We start from the raw sequence: 22,779 nt of genomic DNA, 5'->3' as shown, positions 1-22,779 counted from the left end.
AACTAAAGGCAAGGTAAAATTTTGTAAATCTCTGGACATTTTCTCGGTCCTCTTGCTCATCTACACTGTGTTTTACGGCAGTGTGTGTGTGTGCGTGTGAGACACAGGGTAACGTCACAGATACTGGATCTCCCAAAGTTCCGGATTAAAGGGGCTCTAAACTCAGTGGCTGGATTTTGTTTGAATTGTTATTTTTCACCGTAGTTCACGGTAGTGTCATTAGTTTGGAGATGTACAGATGCCAGAAAACTCACTGCTGTACTTAAAGGGGCCAGTTAGATGACAGCAGTGGGCCAGAGTGTGAGGACCCTGTGCTGCAGAAGACTGAGACCCTCAGCAGGACGTTCAGGAGACAGAGACCCAAAGGAACAGCGGATTACATTGTTTTATGTGAGACATAACAGTGCCACAAATAGAGCTTTTCTCTAACAATAACCATTCAAACACTCTGATCTCCAGAAGGAACTGAGGAGGTCTGAATAATATTGGCTTCTCCGAATCCTGCTTTTCTTTTAGTCGATCATCTCATGTTCCACAAATCTATTGTTTCTGTATCAATCAATCAGCTCAACAATAGCAGTGTTTTATGATTCAAGATTGTTCAAGATTGTCTTCTATATCCTGTCCTGCCTATCAGGGTGTGTTTCATACTGTGTTTGGGGGCGTTCAGACGCTTACGGGTTTCTAGATATTTTAAAATGATATCTTTGCCCAGTTACATTTTCATTTTAAAAAGTCCATTAGAATATGATTATTCTCTGTGGTATTGAGGTAGATATGGCCAGGCAAGCTCTACCATTGACTGGGATTTTCACCTAAGATTAATTACCAACAAAACCAGCCAGTGACAGAAAGTGAATCTGTGAGAAACCATTAAGTTCCAGATACGTCACTTTTCACATAATCCTTGGTTTAGTGCTCACCTAACATTGAAAATAGCATATGGGCAAAATCCAGGGACCTGGAGGTTGTGGGATCGATTCCCGCTCCCGGTGACTGTCTGTGAGGAGTTGGTGTGTTCTCCCCGTGTCCGTGTGGATTTCCTCCGGGTGCTCCGGTTTCCTCCCACAGTCCAAAAAACACATACGTTGGTAGGTGGATTGGCGACTCAAAAGTGTCCGTGTGAGTGTGTGTGTGTCTGTGTTGCCCTGTGAAGAACTGGCGCCCCCTCCAGGGTGTATTCCCGCCTTGCGCCCAATGATTCCAGGTAGGCCCTGGACCCACCGCGACCCTGAACTGGATAAGGGTTACAGATCATGAATGAATAAATGAATGAATGAATATGAGCAATATTAGAATTGTTTTATAATTTTTGACCAAATCCTAAACAACTGACTGATGTGTATTTATCTGTGTGTGTGTGTGTGTGTGTGTGTGTGTGTGTGTGTGTTTTATTGATTGCTGTTTCTTCTGTTGTGCTGTTAATATTTAATAGTTAATATCTGTGTGAAGAGCATGATCATCAATGGCAGTTTGTTCCTCAGTTTTTTCCAGGATGGACTAAAAGCTGCTGAAAATCTGAATCCATTTGTGGAAAAGCTGGCAGCCTCCATCCACACGGTAATATCTGTAATAATCTGTGGGTGTGTGGGTGTGGGTGTGTGCAAGCGGCTAATTGTAGTTGCTGGTCCTATGTAAATGGAGATATCTGAACTAAATTCCTAGCCCTGAAACAATTCATAGATGCCATTAAAAATCCAACATGAGTGTTGGTGAGTGTGTTTTCAGACAGTGAACTTTATTCTGTTTTATTGAACGATGCAGGTTTAATAACACACTCAAGGTTCAAGGGTTTATTTATGTTGGATAATTCCATATTTATTATTTCCTTGTTTATTTATTATTATAATTATTACTTATTATTTCCTGTTTGTTTTATGTTGCTGTCCTTGTTATTATAAGCAGACTTTACTCTCTTTGCCTTATTTTTCTTGTGTTCACACTCTTCTGTAACATGTTCAAATGTTGCGTACTCTATAAACATGCCTCTTCTCCTTGACCTTCAGGTCATGGAAGATGTAAGTGCTTCAATAGTGCTTTTTTTCTTCTGATGACATACACACACACACACACACACACACACACGCACACACACACACAAACACGGGGGGAGGACAACACAGAATTCTGCTAATTCCAATGTATACAGACCTTTAGATTACTCCAGACATTTATCATACCGTTCTCTCTCTCTCTCTCTGTGTCTCTCTCACTCTTCCTTTCTTTCTCTCCCTCTCCTTTTCCATGCGGGAGTGTATATGAGAATGAGGAAGTGTCTTGAATTACAGAGCCCATGGAATTTGATTAAAGCCTTCAAAGAAAGGGGTGTGTGTGTGTGTGCATGTGTAAATGTACTTCTACAATGAGCAAAAATCTGAGAATATTCTTTATCTATTTTCCAGTTATATACTGCCATTAAACACAAGTTATTAACTTTTTGTTTTTAACCCAATAATAATCCTCAACAAAATATTTGTCAACAAAATAATATCAACATAAATATTATAGCTTTCATTACTGTTACTCAGAGAACTCTACTGGGACATTCCTCCACCTCCAGAACTCAATTTAAACAGAGTTCTCATTGATTCAGTTTGGTTTGGTTTCACACTGCACTTCAGTGAGTAATAATGAAGAGGAATGAAGCCTGTGAGTGATTTGGAGGAACATTGTGTTGTTCTTGTGTTTGTTACCTTAGAGACTCTTTTGTTTTACACTTATTTTACTTTTGATCTTGTCCTTGTGCCGTTAGATCATTGTCTCTCCCATTTCTTCAGGAGTATCTCTGGGAAAATATTTAACTCCAGCTTGGTTTGAGACGACTGAAGGTGGTCTTTGACTTTTACACAGAGCGTTGGGTTCTGATTGGTTTATATCTTGTAGACATATTTAAGAATTTTTTTTGGTAACATATTTTCCTGTGTTAATTTATTCATTGCATGATCTCTCAGTGGTTCTCAGGGTTGCAGACATTTTGGTAGAGTCTGTTTACTGAGGTGTGTTGCAACTCATCTGTTTGAGGAAGGTTTTCCTCAGAGGAACTGGTTCAGTTGAAGCCTGTGAATATACGCTTCTCCTGTGGAGACTTGCCCTGGTTTAACTCTAATCATAACACACGGGAAAACACAAATCTCATGAATACAATGAACATTTGTCTTAATGACCCACATGCTTCAAAAAATTCCACCAATTTCAATGTGGCTAAAATTTTAAGTATTTGTTAAATATTGATATTTAGATATTTCTCCACACACAGTGTCTTTGACACTAAACCAGCAGTCATGATGCAGTAAAGTCTGTTCTAACAGTGGCGTTTGTTTACAGATCAGTTTTACACTGGTCCAGATTCAGAAAAGAGTTTAGATTTTATGTTTATTTTAGGTAAATAGGTAATATTTAATTAGATTTAATTTGTTGTAATATTAATATCTAATATTAATCTAATCTAATCTAATATTAATATTTAATCATTTCAATAAAAAAAATAATACTTAGGCTGTGTTCAATTTGAAATTCCCTTCACGTCAGTTTCCTGCTGCTGCCACTTTCTCTTTTTTCCCAGAAAATGAAGGAGTGGCTGAGCTCTGTCCAGGATTTCAATTTTCTAATAATCATCAAACAGCACCGGTGAGAGTGACTGAGTGAGTGATTGACTGAGTGACTGTCTGTCTGAGTGACTGAGTGAGTGATTGACTGAGTGACTGTCTGTCTGAGTGACTGAGTGAGTGATTGACTGAGTGACTGTCTGTCTCAGTGACTGAGTGATTGATTGACTGAGTGACTGTCTGAGTGACTGAGTGAGTGATTGACTGAGTGACTGTCTGTCTGAGTGACTGAGTGAGTGATTGACTGAGTGACTGTCTGTCTGAGTGACTGAGTGAGTGATTGACTGAGTGACTGTCTGTCTCAGTGACTGAGTGATTGATTGACTGAGTGACTGTCTGTCTGAGTGACTGAGTGAGTGATTGACTGAGTGACTGTCTGTCTGAGTGACTGAGTGAGTGATTGACTGAGTGACTGTCTGTCTGAGTGACTGAGTGATTGATTGACTGAGTGACTGTCTGTCTGAGTGACTGAGTGAGTGATTGACTGAGTGACTGTCTGTCTGAGTGACTGAGTGATTGATTGACTGAGTGACTGTCTGTCTGAGTGACTGAGTGAGTGATTGACTGAGTGACTGTCTGTCTGAGTGACTGAGTGAGTGATTGACTGAGTGACTGTCTGTCTGAGTGACTGAGTGAGTGATTGACTGAGGGACTGTCTGTCTGAGTTGAAAGGTTCCTCAACAAACATATTCATGACACCAAGGAAAGGTCTGGGTCACAGTTTGTTTCACCTGTTGTTTCCATCTGTTATTTTCACCTGTTGTTTCTATTTGTTGTTTTCATTTGTTGTTTCACCTGTGCATGAACTGATTCTCTAACTGAGAATATAAGAAGTGGAATAATGTGAGAGTGGTTTCCAGTAAAGTGACCATAAGTCACTCAGAATGGCTGATATTATTGGTTTTATAAATATGATAAAGTCTGGTTTTGTGGAGAGATAAGCCCCCCTTTACCATCTTGGGTTTTTTGTTTGCAGGTTCGTCAGGACCAGGATGAGGAAGTGAAGCAGCTCTCACAGCTGCGTAATGCTCTCAGGACTCAGCTACAGGTGGATGGCAAAGAGGCAAGTGTAAAACAGGACTACAGTGGTGATGGTGGTGACAGTGATGATGATGCAGACGGTGATGATAATGGTGACGGTGTTGGTGATGACAGTGACAGTGATGATGATGACAGTGATGAAGATGGTGAGGATAATGGTGACGGTGTTGGTGATGACAGTGACAGTGATGATGACAGTGATGAAGATGGTGACAGTGATGGTGATGATAATGGTGACGGTGTTGGTGATGACAGTGACAGTGATGAAGATGGTGATGGTGATGATAATGGTGATGGTGTTGGTGATGACAGTGACAGTGTTTATGATGATGATGATGATGACAGTGACGGTGACGATGTTGATTGTGATGATTATGTAACAGTTACAGTAATGATGATGATGTTGATGATAATGCTGATGGTGGTGATGATGATGGTGATAGTGATAGTGATGTTGGTGATGATGACAGTGACGGTTATGATGTTGAATGATTGTGATGATTATGTTGGTGACAATGCTGCTGATGATGACAGTGATGATGCGGGTGATGGTCTTTTTCAGGACTACCTGAACAGGAAGAATTCGGGTCATGGCTACAGTATCCACCAGCCGCAGGGGAATAAGAAATATGGCACAGAGAAATCTGGATTTTTGCTGAAGAAGAGCGACGGGTGAGGAGCTGAACGTTTACGTTTTTTACATTTAGGTTTACACGATGTAACTTCTGAATAAACTCCCGTCTGACCGTGTTTACACCTCCAAGGGCTCAATTACCATTAGACCCCATGAGTTCAGACTGGAGTTTAAGATTTCAAGTTCAAAATCTGTGCCTGAGCTGGACAGAGCTAATCAAATCTATACACATTCCTCTGTTGTATTTTCTACAGCATTCTCCCTTCATTCTCTCAGTTCTATAACTTTTCTATATTCATTTGTTCTTGGAGTATTTTCTCTGGTTCTCACCAATGTAAAATATTACCCCACTCTCAGACTGCTCCAAAGTAACAGTGTTAGAAAAAATCAAGAACGTAATGGAATGTCTGAAAATGCTCTTGTGGTTCTAAAATCGTCCACAGTTCTAAAATGTTCTGGTCCATTCCTAACCTCAATGTGGAGTGTTCAGGTCTGTGTTTGTTTGAGCTGAAGGGAGGTAAAGGGACTGCAGCTGGGAGTGTGAGTGTGTGAGTGAGTGAGTGAAAGAGAGAGACTCAGCTGTTGTTCATTAAGTCTGGTTTGAAATCTGACTAGGTTCTAGACAAAGGGTGGGCATCCTTATTCGCAGAGGGTCAGCGTGGCTGCTGTTTTTTGTTCCAACCTACCAGGAGGTCACATGATTACTGAGACCAAGTAATTAAAGGAGTTAAATCAGCGGTGCTCTGCCCTGAATGTACTACAATTCAGCAGCCACATGGGCCAGATTGCCCACCCCTGTTCTGGGCTCACACTCTCCAGGACAAACCCAAGCCAAACACACGTGTGTGCACTCGCATATGAAGGTGAAGAGGAATGTCCTTTTATACAGTGATAGGAAACATGGAGCATCAGGATGTTTTTACTCTGATGAACACTGAGATGAAAATTCACCTGCTCCTGAGAGTGGTACATTTGTTCACTGCTTAAGGACCTAGGGCTAGATTTGAATATTAAAGTATGTTTAAAGGACTGTCGTGGGGAATGTGGGGGTCAGAGGAGTGTATTTGTGTCTTCTGATGACTGAAGAAAAAGCTTATTACTTTCTTGTAATAAACATCTTCCTCCTTGGCCTGGGGTTTGAGACAATGATGAAGGTTGTTGTCATAGAAATGTATACAAAGTGAACTTTTCAGTAGTGATTTTTAATCCTTTGTTTTTCAGGATCAGGAAAGTGTGGCAGAAGAGGAAGTGTGGCGTTAAATACGGCTGTCTTACCATCTCACACAGCACGGTTAGCAGACACACACACACACACAAAGAGAGAGAAAGAGACTTTATTCATGTTGTTTATAATAAACTCCAGCTCTTTTACAGATGAATATTCACACCTCAGTGATATAAACATAAACCGCATATCCCCACCCACTGTGTCTCAGATCAACAGACCACCGGCTAAACTCAACCTGCTCACCTGCCAGGTGCGTCCCAACCCTGAGGAGAGGAGGAGCTTTGACCTGGTCACCCGTGAGTGAAAGAGTTGACCTTCTCTGAATCATCTGGGAGGAAGTCTACAGTTATTGATATTTCATGTTTATTTAATTTGAAATGCACAGCAATAATGTAATCATGACTGTAGTTACATAGTAACTTACACTTTGTACGGACAGATTCGAGTGTGTACTGCTGTGTTTGGTTGCGGGGGGTTGGGGTAGAGAGTTTGTTCCTGTTAGTCCAGTGTTATTATAAATATATTAAATACAGATTTGATTTTTGTTTACTTTGACTTCTGAGGTGAAGTGTGATGAAAAACTCAGACAGTCTGTGTGTGTGTGTGTGTGTGTGTGTGTGTGTGTGTGTGTGTGTGTGTGTGTGTGTGTGTGTGTGTGTTATAATCAAAAGCAGGTGCTGTAAATGGCTGTATTTTCTGTGTGTGCGGGTGGGGGGTGGGTGTGTTTTATATAATGAAAAGCGTGTGTGATGAGGGCTTGTCTTGGCCTGTCATTTGTGCTACATTCACTTCACCCCTTGTTTTTCCCACATTTCCTTCTCATTCCATTCACACCCATCTCTATTTCTCTCTCACTCCCTCTCTCTCTCTCTCTCTCTCTCTCTCTCTCTCTCTCTCTGCCTCTCTATCTCTCTCTCTCTCTGCCTCTCTATCTCTCTGACTCGCTCTCAGATAATCGTACATATCATTTCCAGGCAGAGGATGAACAGGAATGTATGATGTAAGGATTCATTTCCCTCTAAAAAGGACACACACACACACACACACACACATACACACACACACCTCATGAATAAGTCATTCAGAGTGTGTGTATCAGAGCAGGACACAGAGAGCCCAAAGCACAAAGTTCTGATTTTCCTTTTGGTGAAGAACAGAAAAACAAACATGTCGTCTGCAGAGTGTTTAACCTTTTCTCTGCCGTCATAGCTCGGCACTCTGCTGCTGGGCTGTTCGAGCGCACTCAGGGCGCAGTGTTACTACACATGGTGGGAATGTAACAACATGAGATAAAGTAAGATAGTATGATGTTGCTCAACACAGAGGGAACCACTGTGGCAGAACCAGTGAATTTTCCATAAACACTACATCTCCCTGAAATCATGGAGGATCAAATATGGATTTTGAAAGTGTGTTGGGGGGTGGTGGCCTAGAAAGCAACTGTAGCAAGTTATTTAGATCAATAACCCAGCAGTTGGCATGGTTTTGAATGTGTGCCCAAATCATCACACACGCAGCTCACTGCTTTTGGTCATTTCTCATGTTTTATGATGCTTTTCTCTCTCTCTCTCTCTCTCTCTCTCTCTCTCTCTCTCTCTCTCTCTGACTGTAGCTGGGTGTCAGTGCTGCAGAACAGTAAAGATGCTGCATTAAACAAAGCTCTGGGGGGCGATGAGCTGCAGTGGGGGAGTGGGCTGCAGGATTTGTCTTGTTCCATCATCTCCGGACTCCATAATCTTCCTGGGAACGATGCCTGCTGTGACTGTGGAGCTCCAGGTGCAAACACACACACACAAACACACACACTGACCTGACCTGGGTCATATCAGTGTTCTGTTTTAAGGAAGTCATAGGTGGACGTATAAATTTGTGTATAATATCAGTGTAGCACCAGTGAATAATAACCGTTGTGGTCTGGAACGCTTGTAGTTACCTTTGCACTGGACACTATTCAAGAGACTCCTCTTTGAAAGAGCTCAAGGACTTAATAAAACGTTGTGGCTGTTGTCTATTGCTGTGTTTTGTGTATGTAAACAAGTCTGCATGGGCTTGACCAGGATGAGACTTTCTTCTCAGCACTGTCTAATACAAATGTTCCTAAAAGACTTATATATAAAAACAGGATCTTTTATGTAGAGTCTGAAGGTTTTAGTTTTAAAAATACTCTTGACTTCTCAGACCCAGTGTGTGGACAGTGTTTTGTTCATTTGACAAAAAACCTGCAAATGTACGTAAATCTACCTGTTGATCCTGCAGCACTGCCCCCTCACAGGAGAAATACAATCTGAGCCCATTAGTATAAGCGTGCCAATCAGCCAGTCTTAAAACCACAGCAAATCGCTCCAGTGGACTTGAGCTGCTTCGTTTCCGTGGTGTTTCACCTCATCACCGCAGTGTGTCCTTGTTTACAAATGAAGTTGTGTGTTTTCCTTTCAGACCCAGGCTGGTTGTCCACTAACCTGGGAATTCTGACCTGTATCGAATGTTCCGGAATCCACCGCGAGCTCGGAGTACATTATTCACGAATTCAGTCGCTTACACTCGATATGCTCAGCACATCCGAGCTGCTGGTAAGCCCCCTCCCACCACACACACACGTTTTGTTGGCAGTCTGTACTTTGTGAAAGTTAGAATGCTGTTAAAGATGCGATTAATGATTTGGTTCTGGTGTTTTTATCTCAGCTGGCGGTGAGTATTGGGAACAGCAGGTTTAATGACGTTCTGGAGGCGAACCTTCGAGACGACTCAGTGAAACCTTTACCCACCAGCGACATGTGAGTTCACACCATGAACTCTGCATGACATTGCACATATTTAATTTAAAGTTACAGCTTCAAGGTCATTCTGATGCTACCCTGAGCTGTAATAGGGAGAACAGAGCTTCTGTCACAGCTACTCTGGGCCCAGCACTACAGAAACTGCACCATGTAATTTCTGGAGCAGAGTAGAAAATGCTTTGAAGCACATGTAAATTAAATGAGAAACAGGACATTTCTCATCAGATGAAATGTACAAAGATATGCTGACTCCATGCAACGTGTCAAGCATTGATCAGAGGGTGTAAAGCCACCAGAACTTGGCTGTGGAACTGTTGAACTGTGTTCTCTGAAGTGACTGATCCCCATTCAGTGGACTGAGGTCTGTGATCCATAAATAAGCGTCCACCATCTGTTCCTGGCCTCACTGATATTCCTGAGGCAGAGTGCCATCAAACACTCACAGTGGTATTTCAACCTGTGGTGGACGAACAAACTCAATTAACTCTTTTTATTCCAGAAGAAGTGAGATTAGCTTGGGGGTCCCGAGGGGTCAAACACACAGACATTCACACTTATGTAATTTACCTTAGTTCATATAAGTATTTTGTATTCAAATAATTATCCAATTTTATAAGATCTATATAGAAATTTGTGTGTGTGTGTGTGTCAGGAATGCACGAAAAGGGTTCATCACAGCGAAGTACGTGGAGCGACGCTATGTTTTACCCAAAGAACAGTCTGAGCCTCTGAGAGTTTATGACGCTGTAAAATCCAGAGACATTGTAACTTTACTGCAGCTTTACGCCGAGGGACAAGACCTCAGCAAACCTGCAGCTACACCTGACCAGGTAACACACACAGAGAAACACACACACACATATATATATATATTACACATATATTTCTATATATATCTTATGAAATTGTACAATCATTTGATTATCTTTTATTTTTATAGTCTCAGTCTCTCTCTCTCTCTCTCTCTGTCTCACTCACTCTCTCTCCCCCCTTTATAGGACCTGAAGGAAACCCCTCTTCACCTGGCGGTCCGTTTGGCAGAAAAAAGCTCTTTAGCGATGGTGGATTTCCTCATTCAAAACAGGTGAGTGTTCTGGTGGACGATCCTCCACTCTGAACAGGACACATCTCTTACAGAATTGAAGACTACCATGAAGACTTTACTATGTTTAATGTGTGTGTGTGTTTGTTACAGTGGCTGTTTGGAAAAGAAGACGATTGAAGGAAACACAGCTCTTCACTATAGCGCCACATTCAATAAACCAGAGTGTGTAAAACTGCTGCTTAAGGGGAAGGCAACTTTACATACGGGTATACACACACACACACACACACACACACACACACACATACAAACACAACATACATACACAAACACACACACGTCTCTCTCTCTCTCTCTCTCTCTCTCACACACACACATACAAACACAACATACATACACAAACACACACACGTCTCTCTCTCTCACACACACATATATATATATATATAAAACAGTATGTGTCAGTGAATAGTATATTTTTGTACAAAAAATATGTAAAATAAAATAAGCTGAATAACAGCATTCTTTAAAAATTTTTATCTAGAAATTTCTTCAGTGGAAATGTGGAAAGTTTCCAGTAAAATACATTATTTGTGAGTGTGTGAATAATGGACATACAAAGTTTTGTTTTTGTAATTTATATCTCTCCCTCCCTCTCTCTCTCTCCCTCTCTCTCTCATCCCCCTTGCAGTAAACTCAGCTGGAGAGACTGCCCTGGACATTGCTAAGAGCTTACAACACACACAGTGTGTAGAGCTGGTGAGTTTGACCTGACAACACACGCGTCCTCCGGTTATACAGATAAAGTTATCCAGATCAGACAGGAAACCTGAATTTAGCGAGATTAGAACTTTATATTGAAACCTTTTATTTTTATTTGTACTGTTTTCTATATTTGCCTTGCACTAAAAATGTGTGTATGTGTGTCCTTAGCTGGAGCTCGCTCACAGTGGAAAGTTTAATACTCAGATTCATGTTGAGTTTGTGTGGGAAACTCCGCAGGACATTTACGACAGTGAAGACGATCTGGACGAGAGGGTTTGTGTCTCATGCCATTTAAAGGACACATTAATATTTATAGATATTAACACTGTCCACTTTAACACATTTACGCTAAAAATTTATTTACTGGCCACTATCAGAAACACCTGAACTCATCTATTTATCACTGATCAGTCTCCAGCCACAGGACTCTTCACTTTTACCTCGACTAAAGATGTACAATTGAACACTGCCACCCACCTTTGAATGATTTATAAATATAAATGATTGTTGGAAATCCCTGAAGCAAAATCCAAAATTTTACAACGTTTCCATTATTTTATACTCTCCCTGTGTTTGGTGTAGGTCAGCCCACCCAGATTCCCTCAATCTCCTCTGCCCCCTGCTGGCAGTGGTGGGAACTGTCCCTGGAACTTTAACACGGGAATGACCAATAAAACCTATCAGAACGTGGACTTCCTTTATTGCAACACTCCGGCCAATAGCGCCCCCTCTGGAGACTTCACGCCCCCTCCACTCCCTGCCAAATCTATCCAGAGAGGTAAGACACTCCATAAATCACTTTAAAATTTTACCTGCAGGAGATTTTCAGATCATAATTCAGGTTATACATTGTCCTTTAATATTCATAAACATCTGTGATTTGTTCATGCATGACTCCATACATCGATTCCTCAGGAGAGGGTAAGAAAAACACTACAAGATTTGCCACACTTGTCCTAAGTGTTAAGACTGGAAGAAGGGGGACATGAGACAGTGTTAGCATAAATGCTAAAAACATTAGTTTTATAACTTAGATAGTGTTAGCTTAACCTCAAACGCTTAACAAAGTATTTATGATTGGAATGACAGGCCAGTTTTCTAGTTATATTTCTAGTGGTCTAGTGACTAAGACTTTATTAAGAGTTATTATTAGAGTTTGTTAAATTTTGTCAAAATTTTCTGAAGCTACTTTTTTGTGTGTGTGTCTCTGCAGGACGTTCTGACCCTCAGATCAGTGTCTTAGGGTTGGAATCTCACTCCCGCCACAGCTCCAGCTCATCCGGGGGCTCTTTCATGAACAGCCCCCACTCCTCACTGAATGAGGCCTCGGGACCCCTGTCTCGCTCACCCCTCTCTGCATCTGCACTAAAGAGACAGACAGTGTCTTGGGATGGACCTTCACCGACACACAGCTCCATAGGCCCGGTTGTGTAAGTGCTAATCCAATTATAAAGAGGCTCTAATGCAGTGTTTCTCAGACCTGGTCCTGGTTTTCCTCACACCACTGTGATTCTGCAAGGACCAGTTGCAGACCAATTGGTTAAAAAATATCTGGGCAGGGTGTCTCCAGGAGTAGGGCTGAGAAACACTGCTGTAGAAGATCTTTATAAATGTAATGTATTATTATTAATGACTACAAACCCATTTGATTCTTAGTACAAAACATTGTAATCACTGTAGTAAATAGTGTTTGTCTTTTCATGGTGTTAAAGTTTTATGTCTCCATTAAGCTACGTATTGATCTGACTCTCGATTAAGGGAATTGGTGACTATTGGATGAGTTTTCAGACACACATTCAGAGTCTGTTAAACATTTATCTAGATTTACAATGTGTATGTGTTTGTAGCTCAGAGAAGACAACGTCGTATCGGAGAACGAGTGGCAGCGGTGGACAGGGGAAGTGTGTGTCTGGTTCTCCTAGTTCTGGTTCTTCAGGTTCTGGAGGAAGTGTGGAGGAACTCTACTGCAGTGTGAACAAGAGAATGGCTAATGCCAATGCTAACCCAAGCATGAGCCCTAATGCGCTGCCTCTCATACAGCCTCCGCCGCGATCCCGCAAGAACGCCATGGTAAGAGGTGGAACACACACTCTTTATGCTGTGACTGTATGAGTTTAACTTTGTAAAGTGCTGTGAAAATAAATGTTTACTGACTGCATCAGATGAGGAATGGTTGGCTTCTGAAATTTGCTTCCTTCGTTTAACACTGAGAACCTAGTTAACATTGGAGCAAATACCCCACCTTTGCACCTGCTTCAGTAAAACAGAAGTACAAATGACATGAGGACACCTGCAAATCTTCAACTGCTGCTGTTAGCCGTGCTCAGGGACTGTAGACTGTGTTTAGGTAAAAACCCTGAGAAAACAGCGACATCTACTTTTCAGACACCAAACCATTTACTACATTTAGGGAACAAAGAGGAAACCTGGGTGAATTACAGAGAACAATCTAATGGTCCTCTGTGTGTGTGTGTGTGTGTGTGTGTGTGTGTGTGTGCGTGCATGTGTGTATGTTAGTGCTCCAAGAGGCCACGGCTAAGGAAGGTTCGGGCGTTAGTCGACTGTATGGGTGTCAGCTCTGACCACTTGGCCTTTTGTAAGGATGATATTATCGTAGTAACTGCTGCTGATGATCCGCACTGGTGGGTGAGTACACGCGCACGCACACGAACACACGCGCGCACACACACACACACACACACATACACACTTAAAATGTTTTTCCTAGTTTGATCGTGTGTCCCATCAAAGATAAAGCAGCCTACACTGGACACGAAAAACACACACATCCACTGAAGATATAACATCTACACTGAACTAGGAGTATTAGGCTCCTGTATTAGGAGCCTTTCTTGTTACTCCCCTCACTGTTCCTTCTCTCAGCTCCACTGTCCCCTCTCAGCTCCACTGTCCCCTCAGTGTCCTCTCTTAGCTCCATTGTCCCCTCACTGCACCCTCTCTCAGCTCCACTGTCTCCTCACAGTCCTCTCTCAGCTCCACTGTCCCTCACTGTCCCCTCTCAGCTCCACTGTCCTCTCTCTCAGCTCCACTGTCCCCGCACTGTCCCCTCTCTCAGCTCCACTGTCTCCTCATGGTCCTCTCTTAGCTCCACTGTCCCTTGTCAGCTCCCCTGTCCCCTCACTGTCCCCTCTCAGCTCCACTGTCTCCGCACTGTCCCCTCTATCAGCTCCACTGTCTCCTCATGGTCCTCTCTTAGCTCCACTGTCCCCGCAATGTCCCCTATCAGCTCCACTGTCCCCTCTCTCAGCTCCACTGTCCCCTCTCTCAGCTCCACTGTCCCCTCTCTCAGCTCCGCTGTCCCCCCTCTCAGCTCCACTGTCCCCCCTCTCAGCTCCGCTGTCCCCCCTCTCAGCTCCACTGTCCTCTCACTGTCCTCTCTCAGCTCCAATGTCCCCTCTCTCAGCTCCCCTGTCCCCTCACTGTCCCCTCTCAGCTCCACTGTCTCCGCACTGTCCCCTCTATCAGCTCCACTGTCTCCTCATGGTCCTCTCTTAGCTCCACTGTCCCCGCAATGTCCCCTATCAGCTCCACTGTCCCCTCTCTCAGCTCCACTGTCCCCTCTCTCAGCTCCACTGTCCCCTCTCTCAGCTCCGCTGTCCCCCCTCTCAGCTCCACTGTCCCCCCTCTCAGCTCCGCTGTCCCCCCTCTCAGCTCCACTGTCCTCTCACTGTCCTCTCTCAGCTCCACTGTCCCCACACTGTCCCCTCTCTCAGCTCCACTGTCCCCTCTCTCAGCTCCACTGTCCCCTCTCTCAGCTCCACTGCCCCCCTCTCAGCTCCACTGTCCCCCCTCTCAGCTCCACTGTCCCCCCTCTCAGCTCCACTGTCCCCTCTCTCAGCTCCACTGTCCCCTCTCTCAGCTACACTGTCCCCTCTCTCAGCTACACTGTCCCCTCTCTCAGCTCCACTGTCCCCTCTCTCAGCTCCACTGCCCCCCTCTCAGCTCCACTGCCCCCCTCTCTGCTGCACTGTCCCCCCTCTCAGGTCCACTGCCCCCCCCCTCTCAGCTCCACTGTCCCCTCTCAGGTCCACTGCCCCCCCCCCTCTCAGCTCCACTGTCCCCTCTCAGGTCCACTGCCCCCCCCTCTCAGGTCCACTGTCCCCCCTCTCAGCTACACTGTCCCCTCTCTCAGCTCCACTGCCCCCCCCCTCTCAGCTCCACTGTCCCCTCTCTCAGCTCCACTGTCCCCTATCAGCTCCACTGTCCCCTCACTGTTCCCATTCTCGGCTCCACTGTCTCCTCCTTGTCCCCTCTCTCAGATCCAGCTTTATTCTGTAATTATGTGGGTTGCTTGTTTACACTAATGTTTATGTTCAATGTTGTTTTCAGGTCGGGCACATAGAGGGGAAGCCGTCAAAAAGTGGGTCCTTTCCAGTAAACTATGTGCAGAAGTTGGGAGAGTGATTCTTCTGGAAATTTCATTCCTCCCGAAATGCAACACTGCTTTTACCTGCGTTCCAACCATGAGTAGTGAGTCTAGCTGTAGTGGTTTAGCGCTACTTAAGCTATAGTTAAATGCAGCTGGTGCAGTGTTTTTGTGGAATGCCTGTCACTTTACCCACACTGCCTTGACATTTTCCTCACAGTAACTTTTTTAGCATACTCTGCCTGCAATATCTGCCCATCTGTGGTCTGTTTAGCTAGACATCATAGCTAACAGTCTGATTACAAAGGGGATGTTTGGCACCCTCAAATCTGCCATATATACACCACTGTATATTATATTGCATACTACTTAATGGCACTAGCTTGGGTGATTAAAAGCAAATCTATATATGTTATTTGTGCCAAACAGAATTACAAATTGTGAGAGATGAGTTCAAGTCAAAAACAGGCTGCAGTATCAGAGTAAAGTCTGTAAAAGTGAGGAATTGCTAAAAGTCCAACAAAAAGAGTAGCATGGACAAAAAGGAAGAGAGGAATGGCATAGATCAAATATGCACCAAAAGAAGAAGTGCGCAAATATAAATAATGCAGCTGGAGAACAGAACATATAAGTTCCATCAACAAGAGACGAGCACGGCTAAATATCTATCAAAGGGTAAAGGACACAAAGTAAACTTTAGGAAAAGTGCTAATAATAAAGACACACTTATCAAACCACAACCTCAATCCTCAGTCGATTGGAAAATTTCTGTACAGAAACAGGACACTGTTTGGGTCAATGGGATAATGGATGTCCGGTCTGGAGACTGCGCCTTATAAAATAAAACTAGATAAATATCGACTGAATTCCAGTCCCAAAGTAGATCTACCACACAAACAGTATGTGCTCGTGTGTGTTTGTGTGTGTGTGTGTTAGGCCTGGGCAATAAAATGATAACAATATATATAGCAAATTACAGGGCATCAATAACAATAAGAGAAATAGTTAATAGAATGTTAAATAGTTTTACTTAAATGTGTTATGCCTTTTAGACATTTAAATGTAGTGAGCTTAGTCTCTATCGCAGACCTGCACTGAAATTTGGAGATTTTTATGGGTGTCATGTGGGTGAAAGGAGAGATGAAACGGCAGAAGCATGTGCAGAGATGAGTGAAGTTTAATGTATTCAAAAAGGAACACACAGGAACTGAAACACTATTACACACAGGAAACACAGAGAACCGAAACACAACAAATGAGCAACAAACATTGACTAACATAACAGGGCATAAATAACAAAGAGCATGTGTATACACCTGTGAATTCAGTCACAAGACTGCTTTAGAGGTGTGGGGCATGGCTAAGGGAGACAGGGGGGAATACAGTGGACATGGAACAAAACAAGAATCCTGACAATATTTTACATTACATTTCTTTATGGTAAGAGGATTATGTTTCAGTTTTTCATTATCTGGGCAGGAGAATCAAAATGTCTAGTGAAATCTTTCCTTGTGGGTTTGTGTAATTTGCAAACTGGACATGTACATTGTGTACTTATAAATATTTAATTATTTTAAAAATGATAATGAAATAAAAACATTTCATTAAAAAACATTTGTTTGTACATCGTTATATTTATGTTTCATTACTGATGTCATTAAAGACTCCACAACATGCACTGAATTCTCATGTGTTTAAACATGCTAGACACATTTTACAGGAAATTACAGGAAAAATATACTTACTGTAAATCTGTAAAAGAAGCCGTGTTAGTGTTTATACAAATCCTGTTTAAAGGACAATTGTGCAAGTCACACAGCATCCCATCTGCTGTTGTTTAGCATTATGCTAACAAGCAAAACACTAGGCCAGTACCTAATACAAACTCTATTTAAACATAGCACAAAAGTAAGGAAATTTTAAATGGTGACATATTTGTAGGGAGCATGCATTTGTGAGATGAGCAGTAGAGATGATTAAATGGGTTGCGCCCATAAAAAATTTGCCAAATCCTCTCTGCCAATGCCAAACAGCTTAATCTGCCATTGACTCTCTTGGTGTTTGGTGTACTGGTTCATTTAAGTTTCATTTTTAAGTTCATTTAACAAACAGGAGCCTCAGTACCATGTGGAAAAACCATACACAGCCACTACAGCCTCCACCAACGTGTTTGTGTTGGTCACTCTGGAACAAACAAAACACCCAGGCTGATCACACAAGTGTTCAATGGGTTTGAGGTCAGGACACTGGCAGGCCATTCCATCCACTCCACTCCCAAATTCTGAAGGTAGTCTCTGATAAACCCTGCTCTGTGGGGAGAGTGTTGTCATCTTGGAGGATAGAGTTCGGTCCCAGACTGTGGAGATATGGAATTGCCACTGGTTGCAGTATTTCATATTTACATCTCTCTGCATTGAGATTGCCTCCAATAATGACGAGCCTATTTTTCCAGTGAGGGAGGTGCCGCCCCACACAATCACACAAAATAAGCTGTTGGGCATTGGCAGAGAGGATTTGGCCAATTTTTCATGGTGCTATCCACAACTGATAAATGTACAAAGAATGGATTTCCAGTGTTTTCAATTAACAAATTAATTGTGCTTTAAAATGTAAGCAAATTTAGGTTTAGAAATTGGAAAGGGACATGTTTTTAGAATTTCAAGTTTATGCAGGTAATACAAAAAATGATAATTGGAGCATCCAACAAAGGTTCAGATATTGCAAAAATGGGTTCCATGTGGCAGAGTTCATGAGAGAATGGTCAGAAAATGGTCTATCCCTGCTAGCAGCATGTGGAAGAGGCAATATCTGTCATGGTATTGGAGACCATCAGTAACCACAAGCATGGGTGATGTGCATTCTTGGGAATTTAATATTGACTTAGTGTGGTGTATTGGAGTTTAGAGTGATATCAATACTTTATCTTTTCCTGGAAAGTGCTACAACAGTGTGTGCTTGACAAACCAGTTAGGGATCTGTCAACTGGGGTCACCATGAAGAGCAAAGTCAGACCACGGACTGTTGAGCAGCTGTAGTCCTGTATGAAGCCAGAAAGAGCAAATATTACACTTATAAAACATTTGATAACTATTTGAATAAATCAAGTTTAAAGAGAATTATTTTATTTACAGCATTTTAGAAAATGTCCCATTTTTCTGCAAATGTGGTTTGTATTATCTGAATATACCTTGCCCAAACAGCAGACTGTACCCAACAACCAACCAAACACACACCCCAAACTAATCCTGCTTTAGACAGTTTAGGACCACCTGCTCAGTTAACAATACAGACACAGGAATAAATAAATGTGGAAATATGGAAAAATACAAATGTAAAAATATGGAAAAACATATAAATGTATAAATATGGAAAAATATAAACAAATGTTTCCAATACTTGAAATCTCTCTGTGGCCACACATTGGTACTTGGGCACATATCCAACATATTTTAGGATTAACATATGTTAATTTCTAGAATGTTAAATTGTTTTATTTTGAACAACAAGGGTACTTTTTATTTATTTTATTGTTGCTTTGTGACTTTAAAACTCATTCAAGCAGCTGTTCCATATTCATTTTATCCAAGTTTTAAGAGAAAAGAAAGGATGGGAGAAACTGAAGGCAAGAATTTAGGTTAAAAAATAATAAATAAATAAAAATACATGATGTCAACACAGTGTCACACAGCTCCAGGATCCTGGGGTTGTGGGTTCAAGCCTTGCTCCAGGTGACTTTCTGTGAAGAGTTTGGTGTGTTTTCCCCGTGTGTTGCATCCAGGTGCTCCGTTTTCCCCCCATGGTCCAATAATACATGTTGGTAGGTGGATTGGTGACTCAAAAGTGTCCCTAGGTGTGAGTGTGTGAGAATGCGTGATTGTGTGTCACCCTGTGGAGGACTGGCAACCCCCTCCAGGTTGTGGTCCCGCCTTGCGCCCAGTGATTCTGGCTAGGCTCCGGACCCACCGCTAACAAATATTGAATGAATGAATGATGTCCACAAGTGATTGTAATTATGATAGTACAAAAGAAGGGTCTTAAAAATGCTGAGTTTCTAAGGAGGAAAGATGGGCACATTAGTTTGTCAACCAAAGTGTCAGAAATGTACATGTGCGATTTCATAAAACCCCATGATTCCAGGTAAGCTCCAGACCCGTCATGACCCAGAAATGAATAAGCATTTACAGAAATAAACGAATAAACTAATTCACACATAGCACTGACAATTTTACTGTGCAAAACAGACGCCTCATGTTGACTTCTCTGGGCTCTGAGGTGTCGGAAACAGTGGAAATGTTTATTGTGTCCAGACAAATCCATGGATACAGTATCCTCTGGACCATGAAAAGATGAAAGATGAAAAGAACCATCCTAACTGTTTTCAGCAGCAAGTTCAAAGTCAAGGTCTTTGAGGATCAGGGTTGTGTCACAATCACTTGGCAAAGGTGATTTACACCTTTGTGATAGCAGTATTTATGCAGTGGCATTTTTACAGGGTCTCTGCATTTTTCAACAAGATAATGAAAAACCTCAATCTTTACGCACTACAGAGGGATGTCTGTGGAAGAGGAGGGTCTGGACTGGTCCAACCAGAGTTCTGACCTGAGAAATTTGAAACAAAATGTGATTAAAAAAAACAAAAAACATGTATTTACACAGCTTGAGACATGTTTGCAGAAAGAATGGGACAAAATAACACCTGAAACTTCTGTGCTTAATATCTTAGAGGCCAAAATATCTTTTAAAATGTCTTTTATTTTTAAATATCCTTGGGTACAGCTGGATCATAATTGAGTTTTAATTTACTCTCATTTATTTTTCAGTGTTTTTTTTTTAACATTTACTCCAGTTTGATTTAATAGAAAAGAAGCATTCCACAAAAGCTCTGCTGTTAAATTATGTTTATTGTGCATTGTTCGTGTTTTAAATCCATGTGTGTAACAGAGCACATTTATTTCCTTCATTCAGTTACAGCTTTACATACATTCATTTTCATAGTTTCCAGAACATCATGAAATAGAACTAACATGATCAAAGCAATGACAGAACACTTTCTGCCTGTAACCCATGTTTCCCGAGCCCAGGCTCACACTAAATCTTCATTCTTTCTCAGATTCCAGTGCCAGGAAGCTTGTAATGAGCTTCACAGCATGACATAAGAAGAGATTAATGTTATACAGAAAACTGGAACAGGAGTGAATTTTATCTGATTACACAGCTGGATATCTCTTACATCGCTAATCCGACATCATACGCATTTGAGGGAATCTTATAAAACTGCCGTTTTACTCTTTCTGATGCTGCATTTAGCCATGAAAACACATTATGCAATGCCTCTGCCTGACATTAATGGCAACATAAGCGTTTTTCTACTTAATGCTTATTTTGCTGTCTGACCTTGCCTTGGATCAGTGCCCAAAAATGCAGTTATTCAAAGGTGAACAGACTCAAACATAGGTATTTGTTCTTGAAAATCTGAAGCCTTTTATTAGATTAAGGAAAATGGTGTCTCAAATCGAAGTCTACATAGTCAACTTCTATCCAGAGAACTTAAATGAGTGTCCTAATCGGCTCATAAAAAGGATCAGACCTAGCAGAACATGACAACAAGGGTCACTTTACATTTTAAGAATGGCCAGGCAACATTGTTATGTTTCTGCAAGATCAACTATCCTACATTTATGAGGTTGATCCTCCAACATGGCTCAGGAAACAAAGGTTACAATATCAGCACACAATTTACAGAATGCATGTCCTCTTAGTCTATTGGCCTCTCAAATTCTGCTGACTCAGAATCTGCATCCTGATCTACCTCTTCCTGAGATACACTGAAGTCATCCTTCATCCCTCCGCTAATGAACAAACAGCACACATCCATCATCTAATTCAGCTTCATTTATATTGGGATAAGTCCATCCTGGCAATTCAAGGACACACATAATCAGTGACGTTATATCCATTTGAATCTGAGAGGCATTCTGTTCTGGAAAAAAGTATAATAGATACAGTCTACAGTTTGTTATAAAGCTATGTTTTGTAATTAGAAAAGCATATGATAAATGTACATTTACTAGAAGGAATAAATTCAGTTTCACAGTGAACTAATAATGCAGACCATTAGAGACCTGGACTTTCAGAAATCCCTGTAGCGAGCCTGGATTTGACAGTCTTTAGGAGTTGCAGGATTTTATTTTTAAATCAACATGGATTTCATAATGAATTTCTAACTTAAAATCAAATGCAGAGAACCTAAAATGCTAGAATTCTAGAATGACCATTCAAGCAGGAGCTGGAAAGCCACAGGTATAGTATAGCATAGAGCCCCAGAGGCCTTTCATATCAAATCTTCAGAAGTCTTGCCAACAGATCTCTAGAATCCTTACGTGGACAATAAACCCCTAGAATGCTAAAGGGATCCATTCAGATAGCTTGGGTGTTATTATAATTATTAATAATATAAGTACTTCTAAAAATGGTGCTTGTTGCTATAGATACATTTTAAAAATTGTTTACATGCAGCTTAATAATTAGAAGTCTACAGGGATCATTATGGTGTAAGGGCAGCTTTAAACAAACACATTTACATCAAGAGAAAGTGTCTCTACAGTGTAGAAATAATTAATATATAATTACAGCATGGCTTTGTGACCAGGCATTGTAACTTGATTTCAGGCTTTCCATAGAAATAAAACTACAACACATTCCAGTGCCTTTTTCAGACATAATGATATACAGTACATTCATTCTGCATGTGGGCCCCGTCTCTAAGGTCTTTGGAAAAGCTTATTTTTTCTTTTATTCTTTCTTAGCAAAATCTCAGCACGATGCAGTGCAAAAAGCAAGAAAGTGATGCCTCAGTCAAATCCTGGGCTTTACATTAATAATTCAGTGTCAAGTACAAATGATGTATATGCAGGATTCAGACTGAGTAAGGCATTAGATGAACAATCAGCATTATTTATATCTTTAGAAAGTGTGTATTGGAGTAGATTATTATTGTTGTCAGTTATAGTTCATGGTTAAATTGGTACAAATCTAGATTCAGCAGCTGAGTGACTACTTGAATAAAACATGCACAAGAATACTGGCCTGAACATTTTACTCATGCCCAGCCACAGAGCAGTTGGCTAAAGAACAGCACTTCTATCATTATTCAGCACAAAATTGACAAAGAAACCAATCAGAGGTAAAATACAATCATATCATAAGGGACATAGCCTCATCCCTTACATTAGCTTTCATAGTCACAATGAGATTTTTGCTTCTTAGCAGTAAAGTTATTAACTCCACCAAATACCCT

The 22,779-nt window shown here is 41.5% G+C and overlaps 1 protein-coding gene across 1 annotated transcript in view; it reads left to right on the top strand.

The window, feature by feature from the left end:
* The window catches only part of asap3 (ArfGAP with SH3 domain, ankyrin repeat and PH domain 3), a 35,477-nt gene extending 18,418 nt beyond the window's left edge, over window positions 1-17,059 (top strand). The window contains exons 8-26 of the mRNA XM_066672923.1: window positions 1,485-1,560; window positions 4,582-4,668; window positions 5,209-5,318; window positions 6,502-6,571; window positions 6,717-6,804; window positions 7,460-7,508; window positions 8,121-8,284; window positions 8,945-9,078; window positions 9,191-9,282; window positions 9,938-10,115; window positions 10,284-10,369; window positions 10,481-10,596; window positions 11,022-11,089; window positions 11,264-11,368; window positions 11,678-11,873; window positions 12,309-12,525; window positions 12,943-13,165; window positions 13,613-13,741; window positions 15,446-17,059. Coding sequence (XP_066529020.1) covers window positions 1,485-1,560; window positions 4,582-4,668; window positions 5,209-5,318; window positions 6,502-6,571; window positions 6,717-6,804; window positions 7,460-7,508; window positions 8,121-8,284; window positions 8,945-9,078; window positions 9,191-9,282; window positions 9,938-10,115; window positions 10,284-10,369; window positions 10,481-10,596; window positions 11,022-11,089; window positions 11,264-11,368; window positions 11,678-11,873; window positions 12,309-12,525; window positions 12,943-13,165; window positions 13,613-13,741; window positions 15,446-15,520 — 2,263 coding nt within the window. The 3' untranslated portion in view covers window positions 15,521-17,059. The remainder of the gene's footprint in view (window positions 1-1,484; window positions 1,561-4,581; window positions 4,669-5,208; window positions 5,319-6,501; window positions 6,572-6,716; window positions 6,805-7,459; window positions 7,509-8,120; window positions 8,285-8,944; window positions 9,079-9,190; window positions 9,283-9,937; window positions 10,116-10,283; window positions 10,370-10,480; window positions 10,597-11,021; window positions 11,090-11,263; window positions 11,369-11,677; window positions 11,874-12,308; window positions 12,526-12,942; window positions 13,166-13,612; window positions 13,742-15,445) is intronic.
* The last annotated feature ends 5,720 nt before the right edge of the window (window positions 17,060-22,779 follow it).

Source organism: Hoplias malabaricus, chromosome 1 (genome assembly GCF_029633855.1).
Source record: "Hoplias malabaricus isolate fHopMal1 chromosome 1, fHopMal1.hap1, whole genome shotgun sequence".
NCBI lineage: Eukaryota > Metazoa > Chordata > Actinopteri > Characiformes > Erythrinidae > Hoplias > Hoplias malabaricus.
The sequence above is the reverse complement of the archived record's forward strand: the minus strand, read 5'-3'. Positions and strand labels throughout refer to the sequence as shown.